We start from the raw sequence: 22,711 nt of genomic DNA, 5'->3' as shown, positions 1-22,711 counted from the left end.
GTTGTATTTAATAAATGTGTGGCAAATGAATTTTTCTACATTTACTTGTTCTCAGAAATCAGTGTTCCTTTTATTACTAATTTCTTCCAATTGTCTGTAGTTGAGTCAAATAAAATTACTAACTCAAAGTTAAAAATGTAACTTAACCAATGCAGTTTAGGTAGGCAGACACTCTGAAATGAAAATACAGGCATAATTTAGTTAGCATACATCTTTTCACATATATATTTTATCTGAATGTGTAAAAAATACTTTGACATAAGAAGCAAAGGAAAAAATACCCTACAAATAAGTACCTGTTACTTACCTGTGGTGCAAGAAGAGGTAGCCTAATATAAGCTAAAAGTTTACTGAGATCTTTCCGTCTCTGCTCTAAATCGTGACGGACCCAAGTGAGAAGCGCATTCAATATTGTCTCCTCATTAGGAATGTTCATGTCATCACTGGCCAGGAGCTTTGCAATTTCACTGGCTGGTAGTAATACAAATTCCTGGTTTCTGATTACTTCCATGAAATGTTCCTAGAGGGGGAAAAATGACACCAAACATTATTGTTCCTTTTTTCATCACAGTTTACTTAAAAGAAGCTACATTTTTTGTACTGGATACTCAAAATTTAGGCTTTACACCTTACAAAGTATTACCACTTAGGAGAAAAGTAACAGCAAAAAGAAGCATTTAAACTGTAACTATGTTACTAAACTTAACTAAGTAAAATCAAAGTGTTACATTACTTATTACAATTTTGTGGGGGGACGGGGGACACGACTCAGGATTGAACTCAGGACCTTATACTTGTGAGCTAGGCGGCAGTGCCACTGAGCTAAATCCCCAGCCTACCTACTACATTTTTTTTTTTTTTTTTAATCAGGGATCAAAGTTGGGACCTTTTGCTTGTGAGGCAGGCAGTGGAACCCCTGAGCTAAACCTCTGGCCTTACTCCATTTTTAAAACAGACCTATGACATTTAAGTATTGTTTTGTCCACATCAGAAAACAGTTCTAGCAAGTGTTTTGAAAGAAGATAGAAAAAAATGAATTAGATACTGAGAGGCATAGTATTCTAACAACAGAGGTTCATTTAGATTTGAGGTTGCTAAAGAATTTAGACAAGAGTGCTGGGGATTTAGCTCAGCGGTTCGGTGGCCTGCCTTGCAAGTGCAAGGACCCGAGTTCAATCCCCGGTACCAAAAATATATAAATAAATAAATAAATAAAAATAAAAAGAATTTAGACAACAGTAAAGCCAAATAACCTGGGTGACTTTCAAGTCATTTCTCATATCCAGAAAGACTATTCTAGACCACAAGGTTTTCTCATGCCTTGCCTGAGAAGATAATTTGTCCTCAATGTATTTTTAAAATAATTTGTCCTTTAAAATTGTAATGTTATTTAAGACCATCCAGAATTTTAGCTCTGTTTTGAAAATTTAAGTATCTTCTAATCTGATTTATGTACAAAGCTATTTTGGTCTAACAGAAAAAAAAATTAGTGAAAGTGTTAATTACAATGTACTATGTCCAGGACCTTAGGTTGAGGATGACTCAGTCCTGTCTGCACACCAGAAGTAAGCCTTCTATATTTTGAAATGGGAGCTAGAGGTGCCCTTAGGTGTGAGAGGACCATTATAGGTTATCATGCTAAATAATCTGGAGAGAAAGAAATCTTTTCCTCTGACTGAAGGTTACAAATCTTGATGCAGAGTCAGTGTACACTGTTAAATATAAATGTACGTGCTAGATATACAGTTCCTTAAATGTCCTAATATACTATTCCTGTTCAGCATGTAGAATTTTAGTAAAATAGCTAAGACTGTTTAAATTAGAGCTAGAGACAAGGTCTATCAATAACCATCTTCCGTATTAAAATGAGAACCACATTTTCTGTTTAGCCTGTGGTAACTCCAGTGAGGTACTGATCTAAATTATCTATTGGATTGATACTCGTTTCAGCAGAAACTGTTAAAAGGGAAAACCACTTATGAATAATTAAGTTCAACTGCTCCAATTTATAATGATTTGTTAAAGAATACTCAAATGAATCTATTTTAAATAACTAATTTTTATTTTCAAAAACATATTTTAATAAAATCTCAAAGCTGGGATTTTCAAGAAAATTGTTCTTAACTGTATACTGGTGTTAAAAATAATTTGATAATATATAGCAAGACCTACAAAAATGTTAAAACTCTCAACCCATTTATTCCACTGTGGTTTAAACTTTAATAATACTTCATAAGTAGAAAACAGCTAAATATCTAACAATGCTTAAAATATGGGAAATAGCCTAAATGTCTAACCAAAGAAGGCTGTAGCTCAATGCATTATTAAACAAGCAATATAAACTTTAAGTACAAAGATAACATAGCCATATAAAAATATTTATTACAGAATGTTAGGCGAGATTCTGAAGAAGTTAAAATACATACTTCTAGTTGTATAAAGGTATGGCATATATTATTATCAACATACTTATATGACACCAGTGTAACTATTGCTATACTTTCAAATGGTATTAACTGCATTTCATCAGTTAAAAGACTATTACTGTAAAGATTCACTTGATGAACTAATGCACCTACTTCACAACAGTGCTCATTCCATTCTAGCATAATTTATATTAAGTGAAAACTTTTTCCACAAATTAAAAAATATTACTGAACTATATATGAATTACTTTTTTGTTATTTTTTTTTTTTTGGTTCCAGGGATTGAACTTGGGTCCTTGTGCTTGCAAGTTAGGCGGCAGAACCACTGAGCTAAATCCCCGGCCCATATATGAATTACTTTTGAAAGTACAATATTAATTTGGTTTTAAAGCAGTTATTTAGCAGAATTCAATGCTGTTTTCTGAAAATATAATATATGTTTATTATACACGTATATATGCTTTTTTTTCTTTTTATTGAGTTTATTGGTACAATCTAGGTATATAATACAGTTACATTCATTATTGGGATCCTGCACCTTTACATTATAGGTCTTGATTCTCATTTTTTCCCCTTGTCCCTGCCCTCCCTTCACCCCCTCCTCCCCTCCCCATTTACAAACACTTTATTTCCATTTTTTCAGTTTCTCATATTTTTTTCCTCTCCCTTATTACCTTTCCCTCACCCTTCCCACTTTCCCTACACCTTTAGCCCTTTACTCCCTATTTCACATTATTAATTATCTCATTAGGATCCTGTGTACTATTATAGTTTTTCATACCAGAGAAACTATTCGGTATTTCAGTTAAAGAAATCTCTGTATGAACATTAAAAATAGGATATATGCTTATTATATATGAAACTGTTTATGAAAAATAAAAATTTTGAATTGTTTATAATTGTGTCATAAATCCACAATGACATTATATAATTATAATGAAAGAAGTAGTCTTATATATTATTTAGAGGTTACATGACTTGCTCCAGGTCATGTTCAGTGGTAGTGAGAACTAGACCCCAAATTTCCAGATTTCTAGGACCCCGAGAAGGGACTCCTCATCCTTTCCTCCTCCTATCTGTGCCATATCAGTGACATACTCAGTACAAGAACCATTTACTGACTGAATTCAGTGGCAGAGCATAATTTTTACTCTATATTTTAAATTCATTTTATGATACAATATCACACTACCAAACACTTGCTAGCTTTGTGTCCTTTCCCCCTTTGAAATAGTTTTAAGCAAATGAAATTACTGAGGGATTTATTTAAATTGAAGATTGAATTTTGTTATACATTATATTCAGTTCCCATAGCAACAATTCAAATCAGACAATTTGCCTCTAAATTACTTATTGTTATTAGAATTCCATTTCGTGTCTCTATTGAAGCTAAGTAAATGTTAAATAATGACCTTGCAGTGGGGGGGGAATCTACCACAATTAATTGGCTATGAAAATAGCTTTAAAAACATTCAGCTAATTTAAATTTAATTTACATCTAAGCCTTAAAGTGGCAATCATGCCTCTACTGTAAACAACAGGAGTGACCTAAATGCATACAAATGTTTTCACATGAATAAAACTCCTACCTAAGAAAGAAATATTATTTTATAAACTTATTAGAAAAAAATCCAGCTCTATTTTATGTATTTATATTCATCTTATTCTAAAAGATACTTGAAACTGCAGGTGTAAGGTAAAAATGAAAACTCTATTAAGAAGGATAAAGATGGGAGGGGGGTTTCAAAGAATATTTAAAAAATATTAGCCTAACCCCTTCCAAAGTCTGTGTATTATCATCTTATTGCACAATCTCTTCGTTCACTTGAAGCTCTGTTAAGTGATCACCCCTGGGAGAGAATATAAACCATAAAGGTGTGGTTTTCTATGAATGCTTCTGTTTCTTTACATACTACCATGTTGAATATAGTAAATCTATATAACAATGATCACAAGCATATGAGGATGATATCTAGTAGTGGGTATATCGTAGCCAATTTTTGATGTTAACCTCTGTTAATATTTAGTCTTCACATCAATCTTAGGAAATAAACAGAATGAATCATCCCAAAAGTTTATAAGTATCTACCTATTCTTGGGCCGGGGATTTAGCTCAGTGGTTCTGCTGCTTGCCTCACAAGCACAAGGACCCAAGTTCAATCCCCAGTACTAAAAAACAAACAAAATCTAACTATTCTTAAAACTTTCCCAAATATCCCCCTTCCCTCTCACCCACCCTAAACCCCTCTCTAAGACAAGGTCTTTCTATATAGTCCAGGATGGCCTTGAACTCAATATATATTAGCTGGCTTCAAACTTGTAGTTATCCTCCTGCCTCAGCCTTCTGGGTACTAGGATAACAGGAATGTACCATCACACCCAGACAAATTTCTACTTCTTTCATGAGAGATTCCTATGCTGGGTGTAGTATAGCTCATGCCTATAGTCCCAGCACTTGGGAGGTCGAGTCAGGAGATCACTGTGAGGTCCAGATCAGCCTACACTACTAAACTACAGACCCTATCTCAAAAAAAAAAAAAAATTCTTAAAGCAGTGTCAGTCTCTTTATGGACAAGCCAATTCAATGGACATATGGAGGATAGATGCTTTTATCATTTGTCTTAGCACTGTGCCAGTGCATTATAACCACTATCACCAATTTCTATCAGTGAATGGACACAATTCTGAAATTAACCCATGTGCTGCAAAATAAAATGTTTGGGGACATCCTAGTTTAAAAAGCAGCAGATCTGAAAATCTTGACTGGAATAGTCTCAGGCTACTCCTCTGGTTCTTAGTGATTATACTAACAGGGCTTGACATATCTATCCAGCAGAAACATCACTTGTTGTTTTCCTCTCCTAACTCACACTAGACTGTGAGCCTGAACCTCAAGACCTGTGACGAGCCATATGAGAACAGCAACATGTAGATCATAAGGAATCAAAGAGCACATGCCTACCTGTTTTCAAATACATACCATAGTGTAATTGTGAGCCACTTTATGTAAATCTGTACAACCTTGGGCATCAGCAAAAGAACGGATTCCAAGACAATTGGATGGGTGAAGCTGTTTCATTAAAAACTTACAGCATGCTTCCACAACCTGTGAAAGCTGAAGGAGGCAGGCTGTAGATAACAGGCACTCAATATTATCTTCTTTTAATTCAAGGCGGCCTTAATGATAAAAAGAAATTCCATTAATTTAGGGAAATACATGAATCTTATTTTATAAAATAATTGATGTTAACAGTAATATATTTCTAAATAAGAGCTCATTACATATACTGTAGACCAAGAAAGTTTAAGACATTCCAAAAAGAAAAAAGTATTAAGTATGCAAAAAATTATTAGCTCTTTATGACTTATTTCCAGAATTTTAAAATGATGCACTAGTTAGAAAATTTTATTTTATTTTAAAATACCATTCATGGGGCTGGGGATTTGGCTCAGTGGTTCTGCTGTGTGCCTCAAAAGCACAAGAGGCCCGAGTTCGTTCCCTGGTACCGGGAAAAAAAAATTCAAAAGTTTAATTTTTATAATTATGATAATAATCATTATCACTATCATATTTTAAATATTAATACACTAATTAGATGAATTATATAGCCAAAATTTTTGCATTTCAAATAGTTATCAATAGTTGGTAAAAGTTTCTAACTAGTACATTATTTAAAAATTCTGGAACTAAGTCACAAAGAGCTAATAAGTTTTAAGGTACCACCAGGGGTGGTGATAAAAGTAGCAGATTAACTGTTAGTCATGGCATGCTTTATTAAAAGCAGAAATCTGAAATCTAATAGTATAACATAAATCTAAGAGGTTTTAATTTACATGTTCAGACTTACATTACCTGTATATGCATACTGAATCAAGGACCATAATGAGTTTGGCTCTACACCTTCCATTTTTATTTCTTCCTGTCTTGCCTCTCTGACATCATTAGTAAACATGGCAGCAAAATAATCTGAGACAGAGGAGAGCACCAATCTGAGAGTATGACAGGGGAAAAAAAATCAATGACTACATTCAAGTTGATTTTCATTAATAAATGCTTTATCATCTTCTTTTTTAAAATTCATTACCCATAGAAAGTACATGGTACTGGGAAATGCAGTTTAAGTTTGACAAATTGCTTTATGCTCTACTTCCTTCCTTTGAATAATAAATTACCATTACTGAAAATTTTCTGCTGAAGTAAATGATTTACCTGTTCAGTACTCAAATACTGTTTTATAACACTCAGAAAACAAGCTATAAGCCCATGGCATTAAACTACTTAAAAAATAGAAAAAATGTAAAGGTCATTTTCTGTTTTTCATTTTTGAAAATAACCTAAGCTATTCTTTTAAAAAATTAATTGTAGAATTAACAAATATATGATATATTTACAAATGGTTTATCAAGTTATTTAAAAATTTTGATATTTTATTGTAATATAGTATTTATTTTATTATAAAACTATAACATTTATGTTGTAATACTACACAGCTATATTTTTTTATGATACATTATATGTATTAGCTGTCTCAGCAGGGTTTTTGACAACTGTGTATAAATAAAAAAGTTATAAATATATATAGTTTCTGAAGCATGCATTTTTTTCACTTAATCATAATCTTGAAGATATTTTTATGTCAGCACACTTACACAGATTTACTTTATTCATCTTTTAGAGAAGTAAAAATTTTGATACAAATAATAGACAAAGCTCCTTTTGTGTCCCTTTCTAACTCCATACTACTACCTCCTTAGAAGTAGCACTGATGAGTCATAAGGTTTGCCAAGTTGTTTTCCAAAGTACAGTATCACCTTAAGAGGCCCACTAGCATTGTATAAGAGCTGACATTTCTCCATAGTATTGTTACATGTTAAAAATTTGGGCCATCTGCAAATTTTCAATGGCACGTCAATAATGTTTTCATTTGGCTGACTGCTAGTGTGATTGAAGATTTTTTTCAAAAATTTATTGGTCACTCGGGTTCCTTCTTCAGAGAACTTCTTATCCATTATTCATTCAATGTACAAATACGGATGTGTGCCTAAAAAGTACTGAGCACTGCACAAGATAGTTCAGTGCACAAGACACATAAACCTTTCCCTATAAGTCTTACATTTTAAAAGAAAGGTAGAGAGGGCCGGGGATTTAGCTCAGTGGTTCTGCCATCTGCCTCACAAGAGCAAGGTCGAGTTTGATCACCGGTACAAAAAAAAAAAAAAGAATATAAAAGAAAGGTAGAGAAACAACCAACAAAAGTAATGCTATAGTATATTAAAAAATAGTAAGTGGAATAAGGGAAAAAAAGGTCAGGTAAAGACAAATGGGAATGGATGGTGAGTGTAACAGGTAGTCTCACTGGACGGTGATGTGAGTCAAACCTGAAGGAGGTGAAGGGTTTAATCACACAGGAATCTGGGTGCAGCATTTGGGTAGAAGAAGTAGCCAGCACACAAGTCCAGAGGCAGAAGCAGCATGCCTGGCAGTAAAGAGCTACAAGGATTTGTGTGGTTCTCACAGAGTGAGCAAGGACAGCAGTAGGACAGAACATTCAAGATGTAAAGGCAGGTGAGTCACAAAAATCACTGAAGGTACTCTGGCTTTCACATGAGTAGTCACATGAGACTTTTGGTAAGAGGAGTGGCTGGATCTAAGTTCCATTTTAAAGGGTCATTCAGGTAGTTGTGTTGAAAACAGAATGCAGGGGAAAGGGTGGAAGTAGGAAGACCAATTAGGAGGAGGTTCCTTTAATGTGTGATCTAAATCAGGTAATGATGGCTCACACAAGCATGGCAGGTAAGGTACAGTACTACATTCAGTTTTGGAAATACCGCAATACCTCATTTCACAAATGCTTCTGTTTGCAAAAAATTCGGTGTGCAAATAGAAGAACTTGGCAAAATTTTGCTTCTGTTTGCAAACTCCACATCAGTTGACAAACACAACCAAGTCCATCTTTCCCACACAAACACAAACTCAGCCATCTTCCCCAAAATTGTAAAATAAATTAAGTTCATAAACTGAGGCACCACTGGACCACAAATTTCGAGTGCCTCTGTGAAATGCAGGTTAAATATTTTTTCTATTAAAACTCATGAACATAATATGGATATACTGCCATACATACATAGTAGTATCTCAATAAATGTGCACTAACTGACAATTCTAAGACCAAGCTCATTTCTTTCCAATGATTTCCTTCCACTTTGGAAGGATTTTTAACAAAACTTTTGGGACAAAATATTAATTAGTTTTGAAAAGCATACAAAAACCCTTTGGGATCACAGTGGTGATTAACAATAAGTAAGTGAATGAATATAGAATCATCAAAAGAAAATGTATTACTCCTTGCTAGACAGTTCTTTCCTTTTTCTTACTTCAAGAAATAATACATCACTTTCCTTAAAGGCTTTTCACATTTCTTAGAGACCAGTAAAAAAGAAGTTGGGATATATAACATTATTTAAAAACTGGTAAGTGACTCGGTGAGGTGGCACAGGCCTGTAATCTCAACACTCCGGGAGGCTGATGTTTCCAAGTTTGAGCCCAGCCTGGGCAATTTGGGAACTTAGTTAATTTGAGAACCTGTCTCAAAATAAAAGATGTAAAAAAAAAAATGGGTTGGGGATGTAGTTCAGTGTGAAGGTCCTGGGTTCAACCCCCAGTATCACAAAAACAAAGCAAAATACAACAAAATTGTTAAGGGTTCAAGGATGTAGCTCATTTGTATGACACGGACTTAGCATGTGTGAGACTACAAAAAAAAAAATCTAAAAACTGTTAAGACTTTTAGAAATTCTATTCCAGCAGCTTTTTTCTAACTATTGAGAAATGCTAATTTTCACTGATCTTATTTACAGTATTTGTAGAATATAGCATGAAAGCTGTTAATAGTCACTGAAGTCTATAATAAACAATGTTTACTTATTTAAGGGACTTTTTTTGGAGTGCTTCTAAAAAGGAGAAATGATCATTTAATGTGTAATAACATCATGTTTTCTTCATAAAAATTTCATCAGATATACCTCTTCCCAAAAGCACAGTAGTTAATGAAAATAATTTATGCTTCCCTAAGCAATTAAAATTATGCAGGATGGGGCCGGGGGTTTAGCTCAGTGGTTCGGTGGCCTGCCTTGCAAGCACAAGGACCTGAGTTCAATCCCCGGTACCACACACACACACACACACACACACAAAAAAAAAAAAAAAAAAAAAAAAAAAATTATGCAGGAAACATTTCACACATATAGAAATTTAGAACACAATTACCTGTGAGCTGGAATTCTCCGATCACCAGCAACTAAAATTACATCACATAACTGTTTGTGTCTCAAATAGTTTTCCATTTTTTTAAATGTTTGTTCAGCATGATTAAGAGCTTGAAAAAATTCATCAGATGAACATGGCTCCATAGTATGACAGGATGATGTCTGACTACTATTGGAAGTCCTAAAATGAAAGAAAACACACATTATGAAATATTACTATTACATTATGAAGATGTTTTACTAAGTTTTTAAAGCCTTCAAAGGTAATAGAAGATAACAATACTACCTACAATATTAATGTATATTCCTCATTATAGCACTTTTGTTTTGTAAGATCAATGATGATCTAATTCTTAATATGTCCTGCAAACACTGTGAGTGAATGTGACATCTAGCTTAGTTAATAGCTAGACATATTCTTTGTAGTATGTACCTATTTTGGAGGTCCCTGGTAAATCCAACATTTGCACTGAAAAAGAGCCAACTTACATTCATACCCATAGTGTGTCTCCTATCATTATAATTTAAAGTTTAAATGATCACCCTTGTCTTTGAAGAAAGCAATTAAACTGTTCTGGAGGTGAAAATCCAACTCATCTTTTACTATAAAATGGGCTATGTTTCACAGTTCATTTATAAATTACATGGCCACAAAAGCATCGCAAAAATAATACTTTCTATTCTCTGACCAGTTCTCAAGAGCCTAGGTACCATGCATAAGTTAGATTAGATTAAAACAATTTGAAGGCCTGAATCCAGGTGTTCAAAAATGACCTAAAATTCCCAAGTAAAAAATGAGGTATATGAAGCCCATGTTTTTTGTTTTTTTTCCCATGGTCATTTAAAAATTTTATTTATTTTTTCCTCATTGAGTTTATTGGTACATTTTAGGTACACAGTACAGTTACATTCATTATTGGGATCTTGTACCTTTACATGACAGGTCTTGGTTCTAATTTTTTCCCCTTGTCCCTGCCCTCCCTTCACCCATTCCTCCCCTCCCCATTTACAAACACTTTATTTCCATTTTCTCCTATTTTTTCTTTTCCCTTATTACCTTTCCTTATCCTTCCCACTTTTCCTAACCTTTAGCCCTTTTCTTCCTATTTCACACTGTCAATTATCTCATTAGGATCTTATGTACTATTATAGTTTATTCACACCAGAGAAACTATTCAATATTTACACGTGTGACTTATTTAGTTCACTTAAGAGTATATCCTCAAAATGTATCCATTTTCCTACAAATGAATCTAATTTCTCATTCTTTATGGCTGAGCCGAAGTCCATGGTTTTATCTGATTTACTGATGACATAGTTTTTTTTGTTTGTACTGGGGATCGAACTCAGAACCTTGAGCTTGTGAGACAGGTGGCGGCACCACTGAGCTAAATCCCCAGTGAAAATAGGATTTAAATGCAGTTCTGAGTTGTATTCATCATCACCATCTCCTCTCCAGGATCATTTAAATCAAGTAATCAGCATCCACTGGTATGCAATTAACTAAAAGCCACCAACTGCTGTAACTTAGTTCTCATTTCTCATCAGATGTTAAGGACATTATGACTCTAATGAATACTTTAAATCTAGCTTCACTATATCTTGAGAATATTTAAAATATAATAATCTTATAAAAAGAAACATAGTCACTGGAGTGCCTACTTTTTAAAATAAAGAGAACCGAAGCCAAGGAAATTGTCTTCTCAAGCATTATGGTATTTGTTCATGGCAGAAACAAGGCTACAGTAGAGACTGATCTGTGTGTATCAAAAGAAACCCCCCTTTTCTCCTGGTAATATAGCTAGACTAATAGCTAGACTACATTTCCCAGACTTTTCTGCAGATAGGTGTAGTTTTGTGCGCTTGTGCATGTGTGTGTGTGTGTGTGTGTGTGTGTGTGTGTGCATGAGCGCGCGCGTGCTAGTTACTGGGGATTGAACTCAGGGCCCCTGTACCGGGCTATATTTCCAGAGTCCCCATCATCCTTTAAAAATATTGTAAGTTGAGGCAAGATCTTGCTAAGTCTCTAAAGCTGTGTTTGAACTGTTGATGCGTCAGCCTCCAAGAGTTTTAGGACTACAGGTGTGGTCATATGATGGAAATGAATCCTTGCTTTACATAGTTCACCTTAGCTAAAGCAGATGACATCAGGTATGGCTTTCCCACACTTCCTGTCCACGGGTTAAACAGAGAGGCCCAAGGACTTGGGAAGAGGTCAAATAAAGGTAAGGCCACTAGAGCAAGAACATTCACAGATGATATAAGAATACTTGTCTTGGACTGAGATTTGTTTCTGAAGTTCGCAGCACCTTGACTAATATCGCTTTCTAAATTCTCCCAGTCCAATGCATTTTCAGTATCATACAAATATGGGCACTAAGAAATGCTCTTAGGTGGCTGAGGGAGAGGCTCAGTAATAGAGCATGTGCTTAGCATGTGTGAGGGCCGAGTTTGATCAACAGTACATACCACCAACCAACCAACCAGCAAAGCTTCTGGAGGATAATACGTGTGTTGCATACTATGAACATTACTGTCATAATCCAGTAAAATATATACTCAATTTCACATTTAAGATCATTATTATAAAACTGTATATAGCAATGTGGAATTACATGCTGTTTATATAAAAGAATTTGAAACTATTTTAAAATCTAGGGAAAAAACAAGGGTGGTTTGATGATAATTTGAAGATTAAAAACACTAGTAAAATGAAGCTTTACACTGTCAAGATACTGGCAAACAATAAAAGCATTAGGAATCTGAGATAAAATGACAATATCTAATTTTCATGAGAAATAAATTATTTCAAGAACAAAGTAAATAAATCAAGTAATTTGTTTTTACTGATTTTGAGACAGGGTCTCACTGTGTGGTCCAGGTTCGTCTCAAACCTGCAGCGATCCTCTTACCTCAGCCTCCTGAGTGCTAAGATTACAGGCGTGAACCACTACACCTAACCAAGTACTTTTTTTCTTAAGGTTTCTATGTTTTGTATCGTACATCTTATACTTCATATTATATTGTCATTAATGACTAAATGTGTTAATTGAATGTTTCTGAGTCAAATGTCATCATCCAAACAATAATCAATGTTAAGTTTTGAAAGAACGAAATTTTATAATACTATCACTCAGTTATCACAGTCTACTTTTCATGTTGGTACACACCCAATTAATAGATAGACCATTTCTTTTTTTGTTAATAATTTTCATAGTGTTTGTTCAGATCCTGAAGCAGTGAAGGATAACCTGGGAACATTGCATTTAGAGCCTCACTCCCTATGACTAATTCAACAGGTCTCACTGTATCTTTCAAAAGCCCTGCAGACTGAAGACCACTGATGTGTGCATCAGTCAAAATATGGATATGTTACAAAAATCAGTGTGTGATGAACCTATAGTTCAAAACACCGATTTATACAATCAATACTATACCTCAAAGCATGTAAACAGAATTTGTTTGAATAAAATATTTAAATGAGCTAGCAGAACTTAAGTAATATTTTCAAAATGAGCATCTAAATAGTTATCTTTTTTGCCTGTCTGCATAACTTCCAGCTTCACAGATGATGCAGTTTCAGGACCTGACCAGGTGGTGAGGGGGGCCTTCCTCAGTGCCAGCTGTACTCCACTCTATGAAGGGATAGCAGCTGTTAAAGTTACTACTGATGCCTTTACCCCTGTGCCTGGCCAGCCACAGGGCTCATGACAGGCCAGGTTTGGATTCTCCTTCCTTGGACATGTAGCCGGTGCCCAGCCCCAGTGCCAGTGCAGCTGCTGTGTAGACCATCTCCAGTAGCAACTCATCTCCCTTTTAAACCACCAAGGCCAGATGTGCTGTCCTTCCTGCAACAAGAGGATCATGACACAACTGTCCTATGATGCTGGTGCCCTCGCCTGGCTCTTCTGCGGGAACCTGTGCCTGCTGGGGTGCATAGTGTGGGCTGTGACTTCATCCTCTTCTGTGTGGATGCCCTGAAGAACATGGACCACTACTGTCCCAAAGGCAAAATCCTCTTGGGTACTTCCAAGATTCTGCAGAATATTGCAGATGTGTGTGCTGCAGAAGTCACTTACTCTCCCCTGCCCACTCCCTAGGAGAGGTTCCACTCCAGTGGTCTCATCTCTTCATCCTATGTTCTTTTGTGGAGCCATACAAGGGACATGGGATGGCAAAGACACTGACCATGAGTGTTGATTCAGGGTTTTTCACCTACTTATCACCCTACCTGATTGTTACCCCATCTCAATATCCTCTACTGATTTGCTATTTCTTGGCTGCTTTGGTGGGTCCTTCTTACAATGGTCTCAAACTGAGAAACTTAGGTGTGCCTTATTTTTGAAATTGTTCTGCCAAGACCTTGGCTGCACTGGCCTTTAGCAACTATCAATCTTTATTCACTTCTTCCCATTCCAGTGACAAAAATCTTGCCTTTGAGATTTTCTGGCTTGGCTTTTAGATCCTTTAGTCACAGACTTCATTAACATTCAAACTTGCTTAATTTCTTAAGATTCTTTTAAGTGTAAGGAAAGGGCTAACATCCACCAGGCACATATCTATGAGGTCAGCAATGTAAAATCAAATAGGGCTAGATTTTATCATTGTTCTGCCTTTGTTTCTTTGTGCCAGATTCTTGGCACCACTTTATGCAGACTTTTTTTTCTCTCATGGAGTAACTGTATGAACAGTTTTCATGACTTGCTTTAGATCTTAAATATCTTTAAACCCAATTTTGAAAGGAGGGTTTTACAGAACCATTTCTGTAACTATATGACAGGTGTCCTTTTTCCATTTCTCCAGTACCCCCTCTACCTCCAGACATGGCTTCAGGATCTCACTGTTTTTGTGCAGGTTGGCCTTGAACTCAAATGATTTTCCTGCCTTGGCCTCCCAACTAGCTGGGACTACAGGTGCCTGTCTTGTGCCTTGTTCTCTGTATGGACCGAAAAAGAAATGGATACTTTTATGTACTGCCTTTACATGGGTTTAGTATGGTTCTTAAAAAACTTCTCAAAGTAGGGCCCCTCTGGAGTTCCTGGCATTGTGAGCAGAGGTGAAATAAAGTCCAATGGGACTATCAATTCTTCCAACTGCCACCACATGTTGAACATATTATTAGTTCAATGTAATAATTTACTGACATTTTAAAATATAGAAATTGCATCTACTGATCTAAATGAAGGATCAAAAGTGTAGACTTCTGCTTTGTATGCTACTGAAAGGTAAAGCCATTGCTTACAAAATGAGCACAAGGAGTAAGGAATAGATATATTCAATAAACCTGAAGAGGTGCACAGCTCTCTGGCAATTCATGTATTTACTTTTTTTTTGTACCAGGGATCGAACTGAAGACCTTGTGCTTGTGAGGCAGGCACGGTGCCACTGCACTAAATCCCTAGCCCTCATGTATTTACCTTTTAAAGAGATTTTGGACTTTGCACATAACAATTTTAGCATAAGAATGTACTTTAAAAAATTACTGTACACCCATACAACTCTTGGACACTGAATTATAGGTATTAAATAATTACACAGAAAATTTTACAATTAGAAGAAACCTATTCAGTCATTTTATCTACATGCCTTATTTTGCAGATGAGAACATAGGAATTCTATTTATTTGTCTTCACATCTTTTACTTTGATGATTTGTAAATTTGAATCCAATCTTTTATTTTTCCTACAATAATGAGTTTTAGCTGGACATATGGCTTCCCAGGTAGAGACCACATTTCACAACCTAGCATGTAACCAGTTGGCCATGTGACTGTTTTCATCAATGAAATGCAAATAGCACTGATACATTCACAGCCAGTGTCACTGGCTTAATATCCTTCCTTTTCTTTCTTTGGCCCTTCTCACAAGCTGGAATGTGGAGGTAAGAGTGAGGGATGACTGGGAAGAAAAGGATAACATCCTACAGAATGCAGAAATGTACAGAAGGAATATGCATCTCTGAATGGACTTGTGAGACAGACCTATCTGCTGTAGGAGCCACTTGCCCAGGGGTGATGCTCTCTGTTACATGATCTTAGTCTGTGCTCTACAAATGTGCTTCCTGAAATGACTGATGTGTTTATATGTGTGTGCACACAAGTGCCAATGTTTTCATGTCTAATATATCTGATTTTGAAACACAAAACTTCACTATCCAGTTCCAAATAGAATACAAATAAAATAACATGTTAGCAACATGTAGAACAGACAAGTTCTTTGACTTTAAAAAATCTGTAGTTAAAAGGGCCCACTGTGTGATTGCAACACTTAGCCTTTTCCTAAGGTGATTTGTCAGCTTCTCCTTGGAATTCTGGAAACTTATATGATTTAAATGTTCCTATTATGTTTAAATCATCCAGTCAGTTCCAGTTCCTTAAAACCCTGACTGACACAGCACACAGGCTTCAGAGGGTTTATGAACTCCTTGAACTACATACTAAGTAATTAATATACACAGTCTTTTCTGGGGAGAGCTTACATAGCTTATGTCAGATTTCCAAGGAAGCCCATGATGAGATGTGTATATATGTGTGCGAAGGAGGACAATGTAATACTGTATATCCTACCCAGATACAATAACATAGATGAACTTCTTTGCCACTTTGAGAAACAAATTTTATTTTCATGTGTAAATGTAAAGGATTTTAATTTAAAACTGAACCAGAATTAGACTGGATCAAACAATGAGATCCAAAGACAACACAAAGGAGGCTGGAATTAAGGTTCTGGGAACCTACTACGTAAAAGGTGACAACTCTGATGGAGTCTAAAATTCCTCTGGGTATAAAACCCAAAATTTATATAGTTATATCAAAGCAATGACTTAGATCACCTACCAGAGGAACCAAGGCTACAGAACCAAGATCAAAAATAAAAGGTGAGAGACCGGGGATTTAGCTTGGTGGTGTGGGTGCCTGCCTGGTAAATGCAAGGACCTGCATTTGATCCCTGGTATGGGGCGGGGGAGGAGGGGGGATTAAAAGACAAGAAACATTTAAATCACTTAGAGATGCATGGCAACAGAAATTATCAGAAGTCTAATACTCAAGAAGATATATCTCTTAGCTAGAATACACCTGATAAAACATATTATCTTCAAATGATGCCTCTTAACAGCCTTAAACTGTTCAGGTCCATGGTGGGTGTTGTGATTCCGAGTATGCAAAACCATTCTGCTATCTTCTCTTTTTTTCCTTTTCTCTAATAACTCAAACTTTTGATTTAAGTTTTGAGATCCATGTATATATTATGACTGCTTAAAGAAACTAGTATATCATATATATATATTTCCCATTATATCTTTAGTATTTTAAGACATCAATCTATAGCAGGCACAAAATATGTCTTATATATTTCATTACTTGCAAATACTATGTATGAAAAAGAACTGTTCCCAAGTTATATACAAAACTTTGATGAATGAAAGTATATGTACAGAGGACATTCTAAAATCTAGAATGTGTTTCCTTTAATTAGTACAGTGTTAAGACTGAAATCTCAAACCATTAGGAATACAAAATTGCTTTGACATCTTCCCTTTATATCTAAGTCAGAGACATTTTCTTTCAGTACATTTTATTTTTGAAATAATATTTCAAGAAAAGTGTGGTCCCTGAATATATGAACTATTTACTCCCACGTCTGATCAATTTTCTTAATTAGTACTTTATAAATGACTTTAGACTTTTAAACTATCATTTTGTATTTCCTGCAAATAAAAAAATCAATTTTAAATGCTTGAAGAATGCATATAACAATTTTTCAGTCAAAATAAAATTATTTTTCTTTCATAATGAATACTCCTCTAGGATAGTATTTTAATATGCATACGGAAGAACAGATTAATTCAACTTCAGAAATAATTTGCTATGCAAAATACCTTTTGTTTTAAACAATTACAGTGACTAATGTATGTACAATCTTTTCAAAATTATAGATGTATATAAATTTTGTACTAATATTATAATTCCTCTAGGCTATGGATGCATTTTAAGAGTTCTATAACCTATGCCAGTAAAGGAATGTTTTACTTTTTCTAATTTTGTTATAAAACTCTCAATATATTAGTTTTCAAATGGAATGATTAATTAATTACTGTTTAGTTTCCCACAAAATGATAAACAAGGAATCTTATATAAGTCATTCTCTTAATGGCAACAAGTCTCCAAAGATACAAATCAATGAAGTCGCAGTAGCTTAACTGATCTACTGTATTAAAAATTTTAGTGGCTCCTAGTCCTTTAAGATAATGCAATGTCATGAACTAACTTAAAAATTTTTAAACATAGTATTTATTTACTTATATAAAGATATTACCCTCTCTCCATTACATAAATGATTACAGATGACTGGTTTATATTTTTTATCATTCCAACACCACAGTTCAGAATTCCATGTTCTAAAGACTAGAAGAGGAAAAGGGTAAATATTTCCAAGTAAGAGATACTTGAATATATGAATTCATTTTATCTCAATGCCCCTCATGATGCCTGTATTAACAATAGCCAATTTACAAATTCTAAGTGTATACAAAACCTGCAAAGAAATTTTAGAATACAGTAATCAAACTAGCTTTGTGATAAGCTTTGTACCTTTAAATATTTAGAAATATTTTTGAATTAAAATGAATCTGAATGATGACTTTCATGCTCTAACTTGTTACATGATATGCTATCGTGGTTTAAAGTGATTGATAAGATGTATTTCAAAGATAAAGTCAGATGAATAAGCTCATTATGAAATTATGAATTTTTTCTTTTTCTTTCTTCTAACATTTTTTCTTGCCCTCTTTCACCAGTTACCACCTTGAGCCCTCTATATTCCTTTAAACTCTCCCGAAAGAATGTCCTTCATTTCTCTAGCATGAATTTCAGTGAAAGTGAAGGTAACACGAATTAGTAGCTGTCATCTTAGAAAAAGGCATGTTACTTAGTATCCTCTGTATTAGTCTAAGAGCTGCAATATAGACAGGACAAAGAGAAATAACCACAGAAAGATTTCTGACAACTAAAATGGTGTCAAAAATTGGCAACTACAATGAGCCAAACCTTTCATTTCCATTAAATTAAAATTTGACTCTATAGCCTATTATAAACTGTCACAAAATTTTATACTATAGAAATCTTCTATAGTTTTGCTATGAATACAGACAGTACACGAATAAAGCAACCGCTAGGCAATGATGCATAAAACTGCTGCTACATATTATTTTCAAAGCAGAGTCAGATCTACATACAGAAGATTTTCAAAATGAATCCTATTTGTTGTCATAATTTTATAGAATGTTAGTATATTTAAAAATCCTAGCAAAAGTTCATACCAAAATACTATATAAGCAGATGCATACAGACGTGCATATAATAGATTTTAAATAATAAATACCAAATTATTTTAAAACATTACAGAGAATATACCCCCCATATCCCATTTCTAACAGGAAGAAAATAATCAACCTGCATGAACTGGAATCAGATTCATTTTCTTCTTCACTAGTGCCATCATCCACTTCTGGTCTATCCAGCCAATGTGCACCACCACAATCTTCTGCTGTAAACTCAAATGCAGGGACTTCAGAGGTGGATGCCATTGGCCAAGAAGGTGAATTCTGAAAATCCAGTTGGCTGGACCTTCGGTAACCAATTGAAGCCAAAGGCAACTGCAGGCTACACGGATCTAAAAACTTTCTCCCACTGTTTGCTCCAGTCTGTCCTCGATTCCAAAATTCTCCCTGCTGGCTGTCAACTGTAGAATTAGAAGATGATGCTTGATGGCCAAACCACCTCCATCTGATTTTCAAAATCTGTTTCACATCAAACTCTTTACGAGAACCAGACATCCTCAGAGAAACCAATGTGATCGTCTAGGCAACGGGCAAAAAGCACTGCACACAGATTTGTGCATCCAACCAAGACAAGAGAAGTAATAAGCCCTGCTGTACACAACAAACAGATTTAAAGGAAAATAAATGACATTCATATATATATATATATATCTACATTTACTTTTAAGCCAATATATCAGATTTTTAAAGAACAAAGGATAATGAATAAAGATGAAACACGGTGGAACATTCCGTTCAATCAGAGCAAACTCTCATCCACCTATCCTGAAGCCGCTAGACCACTTTCCTTGCTCTCCTTTCCCATACTGACCATTAGCTCTCACAAACACTGACAGCATTCATTAAAGTCCTTTCAAATGCAGAACACCACCCCCTTTTCTTAAACCACAAATGACAGAGAGGGAAAGCACTATCCCAGCGCAGTATCTGCGTCTCCACTGCTTAGTGCATTAACTGTTTTATTGCCGAAACAAGAAACGTTCCAGAACATTTTCCTTTGTACTTAAAAATCATTTCACAATCAAAATATTTCTATTTGTCAACCCAGTTCCTCAGTGAGATATCACAAATCAAGTTTAAAAAAATCATTTTTACTGAGATGAGTCATGATGGTTTCCAAGCTATGCTCTTTGGATAGGGGCGAGAAGGCAGGAGTGCAAAGGTGGAGTCCAGACTGTTATCCTCTGCCTCTGTCTTCTCCTTTCAAAAAGGACTGTACTTAATTAATAGAGTAAGATCATGGTAAGATTTCATTTGGAACAAGAAAAGAGGGAGAAGAATTAGGATAAAAAGTTTAAAAACTACAAAAGATCAAAATATGGCAGTACTCTTTTTCAGAAATAACCTAAAGATAATTTTGTTCTATAAATAATAGGGACATTCCATTTAGATAATGTTCATATTTCTATGACACTACTTAGGAAAAGGAAAGTGTGGCTCAAGAAAGCTACCAAGGACTGGGATAGGACTATTTCTTGGGTGTTCAAGCACCATAATGGTGCCCTCTGTTGTTATCAAAACAATGGTGTGAACATGGATACAGTTATGGCAAATTAATAAAACAAATAAAATAGTTATCATATCATAATGATTCTTCCAGGCATTGTTGGTTTCTAACTTGTCCATAATTAAATCTAGTTATTGAAACAAGAGATATTTGACCAGTTAAAATATGAAACATTATAAAACCATAATATTAACATTTCATGGCTTACAAAGGTAGAATCTTTTTATTTACAGTGTTCAATATCTACTATGTCAAATAATTTCACACAAAGGCAATACCTACACTATCTGACTGAAAAAAAACAAAAATATAAAGTTGCTTTGATGGCTTCAAAAATATTGAGGTATGTTTCTTACCTACACAGCTGTTTAGGATATTAAAAATGATTCAGAAAAAAACAAGAATGAAAAGCATGAAAGACCATGTACAATTCTGTGCTAAATACTGTGGGAGAAATCACAAAAACTAAGAAAGAGAAAGGAGGTTATCAGAATGGTGTAGAATTACAGCCCATTTCTTCGGAATAGTAAATTGTTTTTTTAAGCAGAATGATGCTAGATTTAGATAAAGAAAGAGATTAATAAACACAGGAAGTGAGCATACTGACAAGAAAAGTGGGGGAAATGTTTGACCAGCCAACCAGCCATACCTAATTTTAAGGAGCAAGAAATAAAGTTAGACAAATCTGATGAGACAAAATGCCTTGAGCATAAAGTAAAGGTGTTATTAAGTGGATGGTTGAACAGGGCAATACTTTTGGAAAATTAATTTGGTGGCATCAGAGAGTAAAAGGATAGTTTTCCTTCTCCTCTCACCTAGGCATACTCCTTCTCTCAATAAATACCCTCTAACATCACTCTAATCTACCTAACTTTATTTCTATTTTCCAAAACAGACACACTGCTTCATCTGTGAAGACAGTGTACATTATGTTGCTCCTTCTTTTATAATGCTGTTACTGTGTCCCAGTTTCTCTGGTTTTAAAATCCTACTCATAGCTAGGCATAGCGGCACAAGCCTGTAATCTTAAATTACTCAGGAGGCAGATGCAGGAAGATTACCAGTTTGAGGCCAGTCTGGGCAACAAAGCAAGACTCTCAAAATTAAAATAAAATTATTTTTAAAAAGGGCTGGGGATGTAGTTCAGTGCTCCCTGGGTTCAAACTCTAATACTACAAAAGAAAAAAAAACCTTATTCTTCAAGGTATAGTTCAGGCACTGCCAGACTTCATTATTCAAGCCTTGCTGTTCTTAAGAATGGTAGCACCAACAAAGGATTCTGGAAACTGAAGCAAAAGATTTTTAGTTAGAATGACTGGAGTGCTCTAGGCATCGAGTGGGCACGATACAGATGATAAACATCTTGCAGTACATCATATAGATTGACAGCCTGTCAGTTGAACAGCTCATAATGATCTGGCCATTACTGTATTCTTTACTCGAGCAAAATATCAAGTATTTATATGTACAAGTTACAACAAGAGACAGATGCATCACAATCATATCTTGCTTTTAAGAAGCTTTAGCCAGGACTGGGGATTTAGCTCAGTGGTGCTGCCACCTGCCTCGCAAATGCAAGGACCCTGGTACCTGAGTTCGATCCTTAAAAAAAAAAAAAAAAAAAAAAGCAGCTGTAGCCAAATGTGGTGGTCCATACCTGTTGCCAGGACAACTTAGTGAGATTCTCTCAAAATAAGAAAGGCTGGGAATTTGGTTGTGCAATCCGTGGGTTCAATCCCCAGTATAGGAGGGGAAAAAAGTTTAAACTTACATCTGACAAAGGAAAGGACAATTAAATGAATATTATAAAATAATACATTTTTGTAAATATAATTTCACATAAATAAAATTTTAAGTTAGACTCAATATATGAGCACTTACCAGATTTTAAGTGCTAGTTCCAATAGCTAGAGATGATTTTAGTTGTTCTGTTGTTTCCTTGTCTGACTGAAGCCTAATTCAACAGTGGCTTTCACTAAAGTCCACTGGGATGTGACATATTTCTAAACATAATTCTCCGTAAGAAGAAATTCAGACTTAAGAAGAAACAAACAAGGGTTAAACTGTGCTCCTACTCTCAAAGGGTCCAAGTATCTTTTCCATGAGGATTTTGAGATATACAGTGGACATATATATAATATCTCTAATATAGTAGCTGTTCTGAGTATCAGAA

At 34.9% G+C, this 22,711-nt stretch overlaps 1 protein-coding gene across 1 annotated transcript in view; it reads right to left on the bottom strand.

The window, feature by feature from the left end:
* Nucleotides 1–19,649, bottom strand: part of Klhl5 (kelch like family member 5) — a 61,682-nt gene extending 42,033 nt beyond the window's left edge. Inside the window, exons 1-5 of the mRNA XM_010625105.3 lie at nucleotides 19,144–19,649; nucleotides 9,694–9,873; nucleotides 6,280–6,416; nucleotides 5,407–5,603; nucleotides 308–520 (exon numbers count right to left, since the gene is read on the bottom strand). Of these exons, the coding sequence (XP_010623407.2) occupies nucleotides 308–520; nucleotides 5,407–5,603; nucleotides 6,280–6,416; nucleotides 9,694–9,873; nucleotides 19,144–19,526 (1,110 nt within the window). The 5' untranslated portion in view covers nucleotides 19,527–19,649. The remainder of the gene's footprint in view (nucleotides 1–307; nucleotides 521–5,406; nucleotides 5,604–6,279; nucleotides 6,417–9,693; nucleotides 9,874–19,143) is intronic.
* Nucleotides 19,650–22,711: the final 3,062 nt, after the last annotated feature.

The sequence above is a fragment of the Fukomys damarensis genome, unplaced genomic scaffold (assembly GCF_012274545.1).
Source record: "Fukomys damarensis isolate Sample0158 unplaced genomic scaffold, DMR_v1.0_HiC HiC_scaffold_35, whole genome shotgun sequence".
NCBI lineage: Eukaryota > Metazoa > Chordata > Mammalia > Rodentia > Bathyergidae > Fukomys > Fukomys damarensis.
Note: the sequence above shows the minus strand (reverse complement) of the source record. Positions and strands in the feature narration are given on the sequence as shown.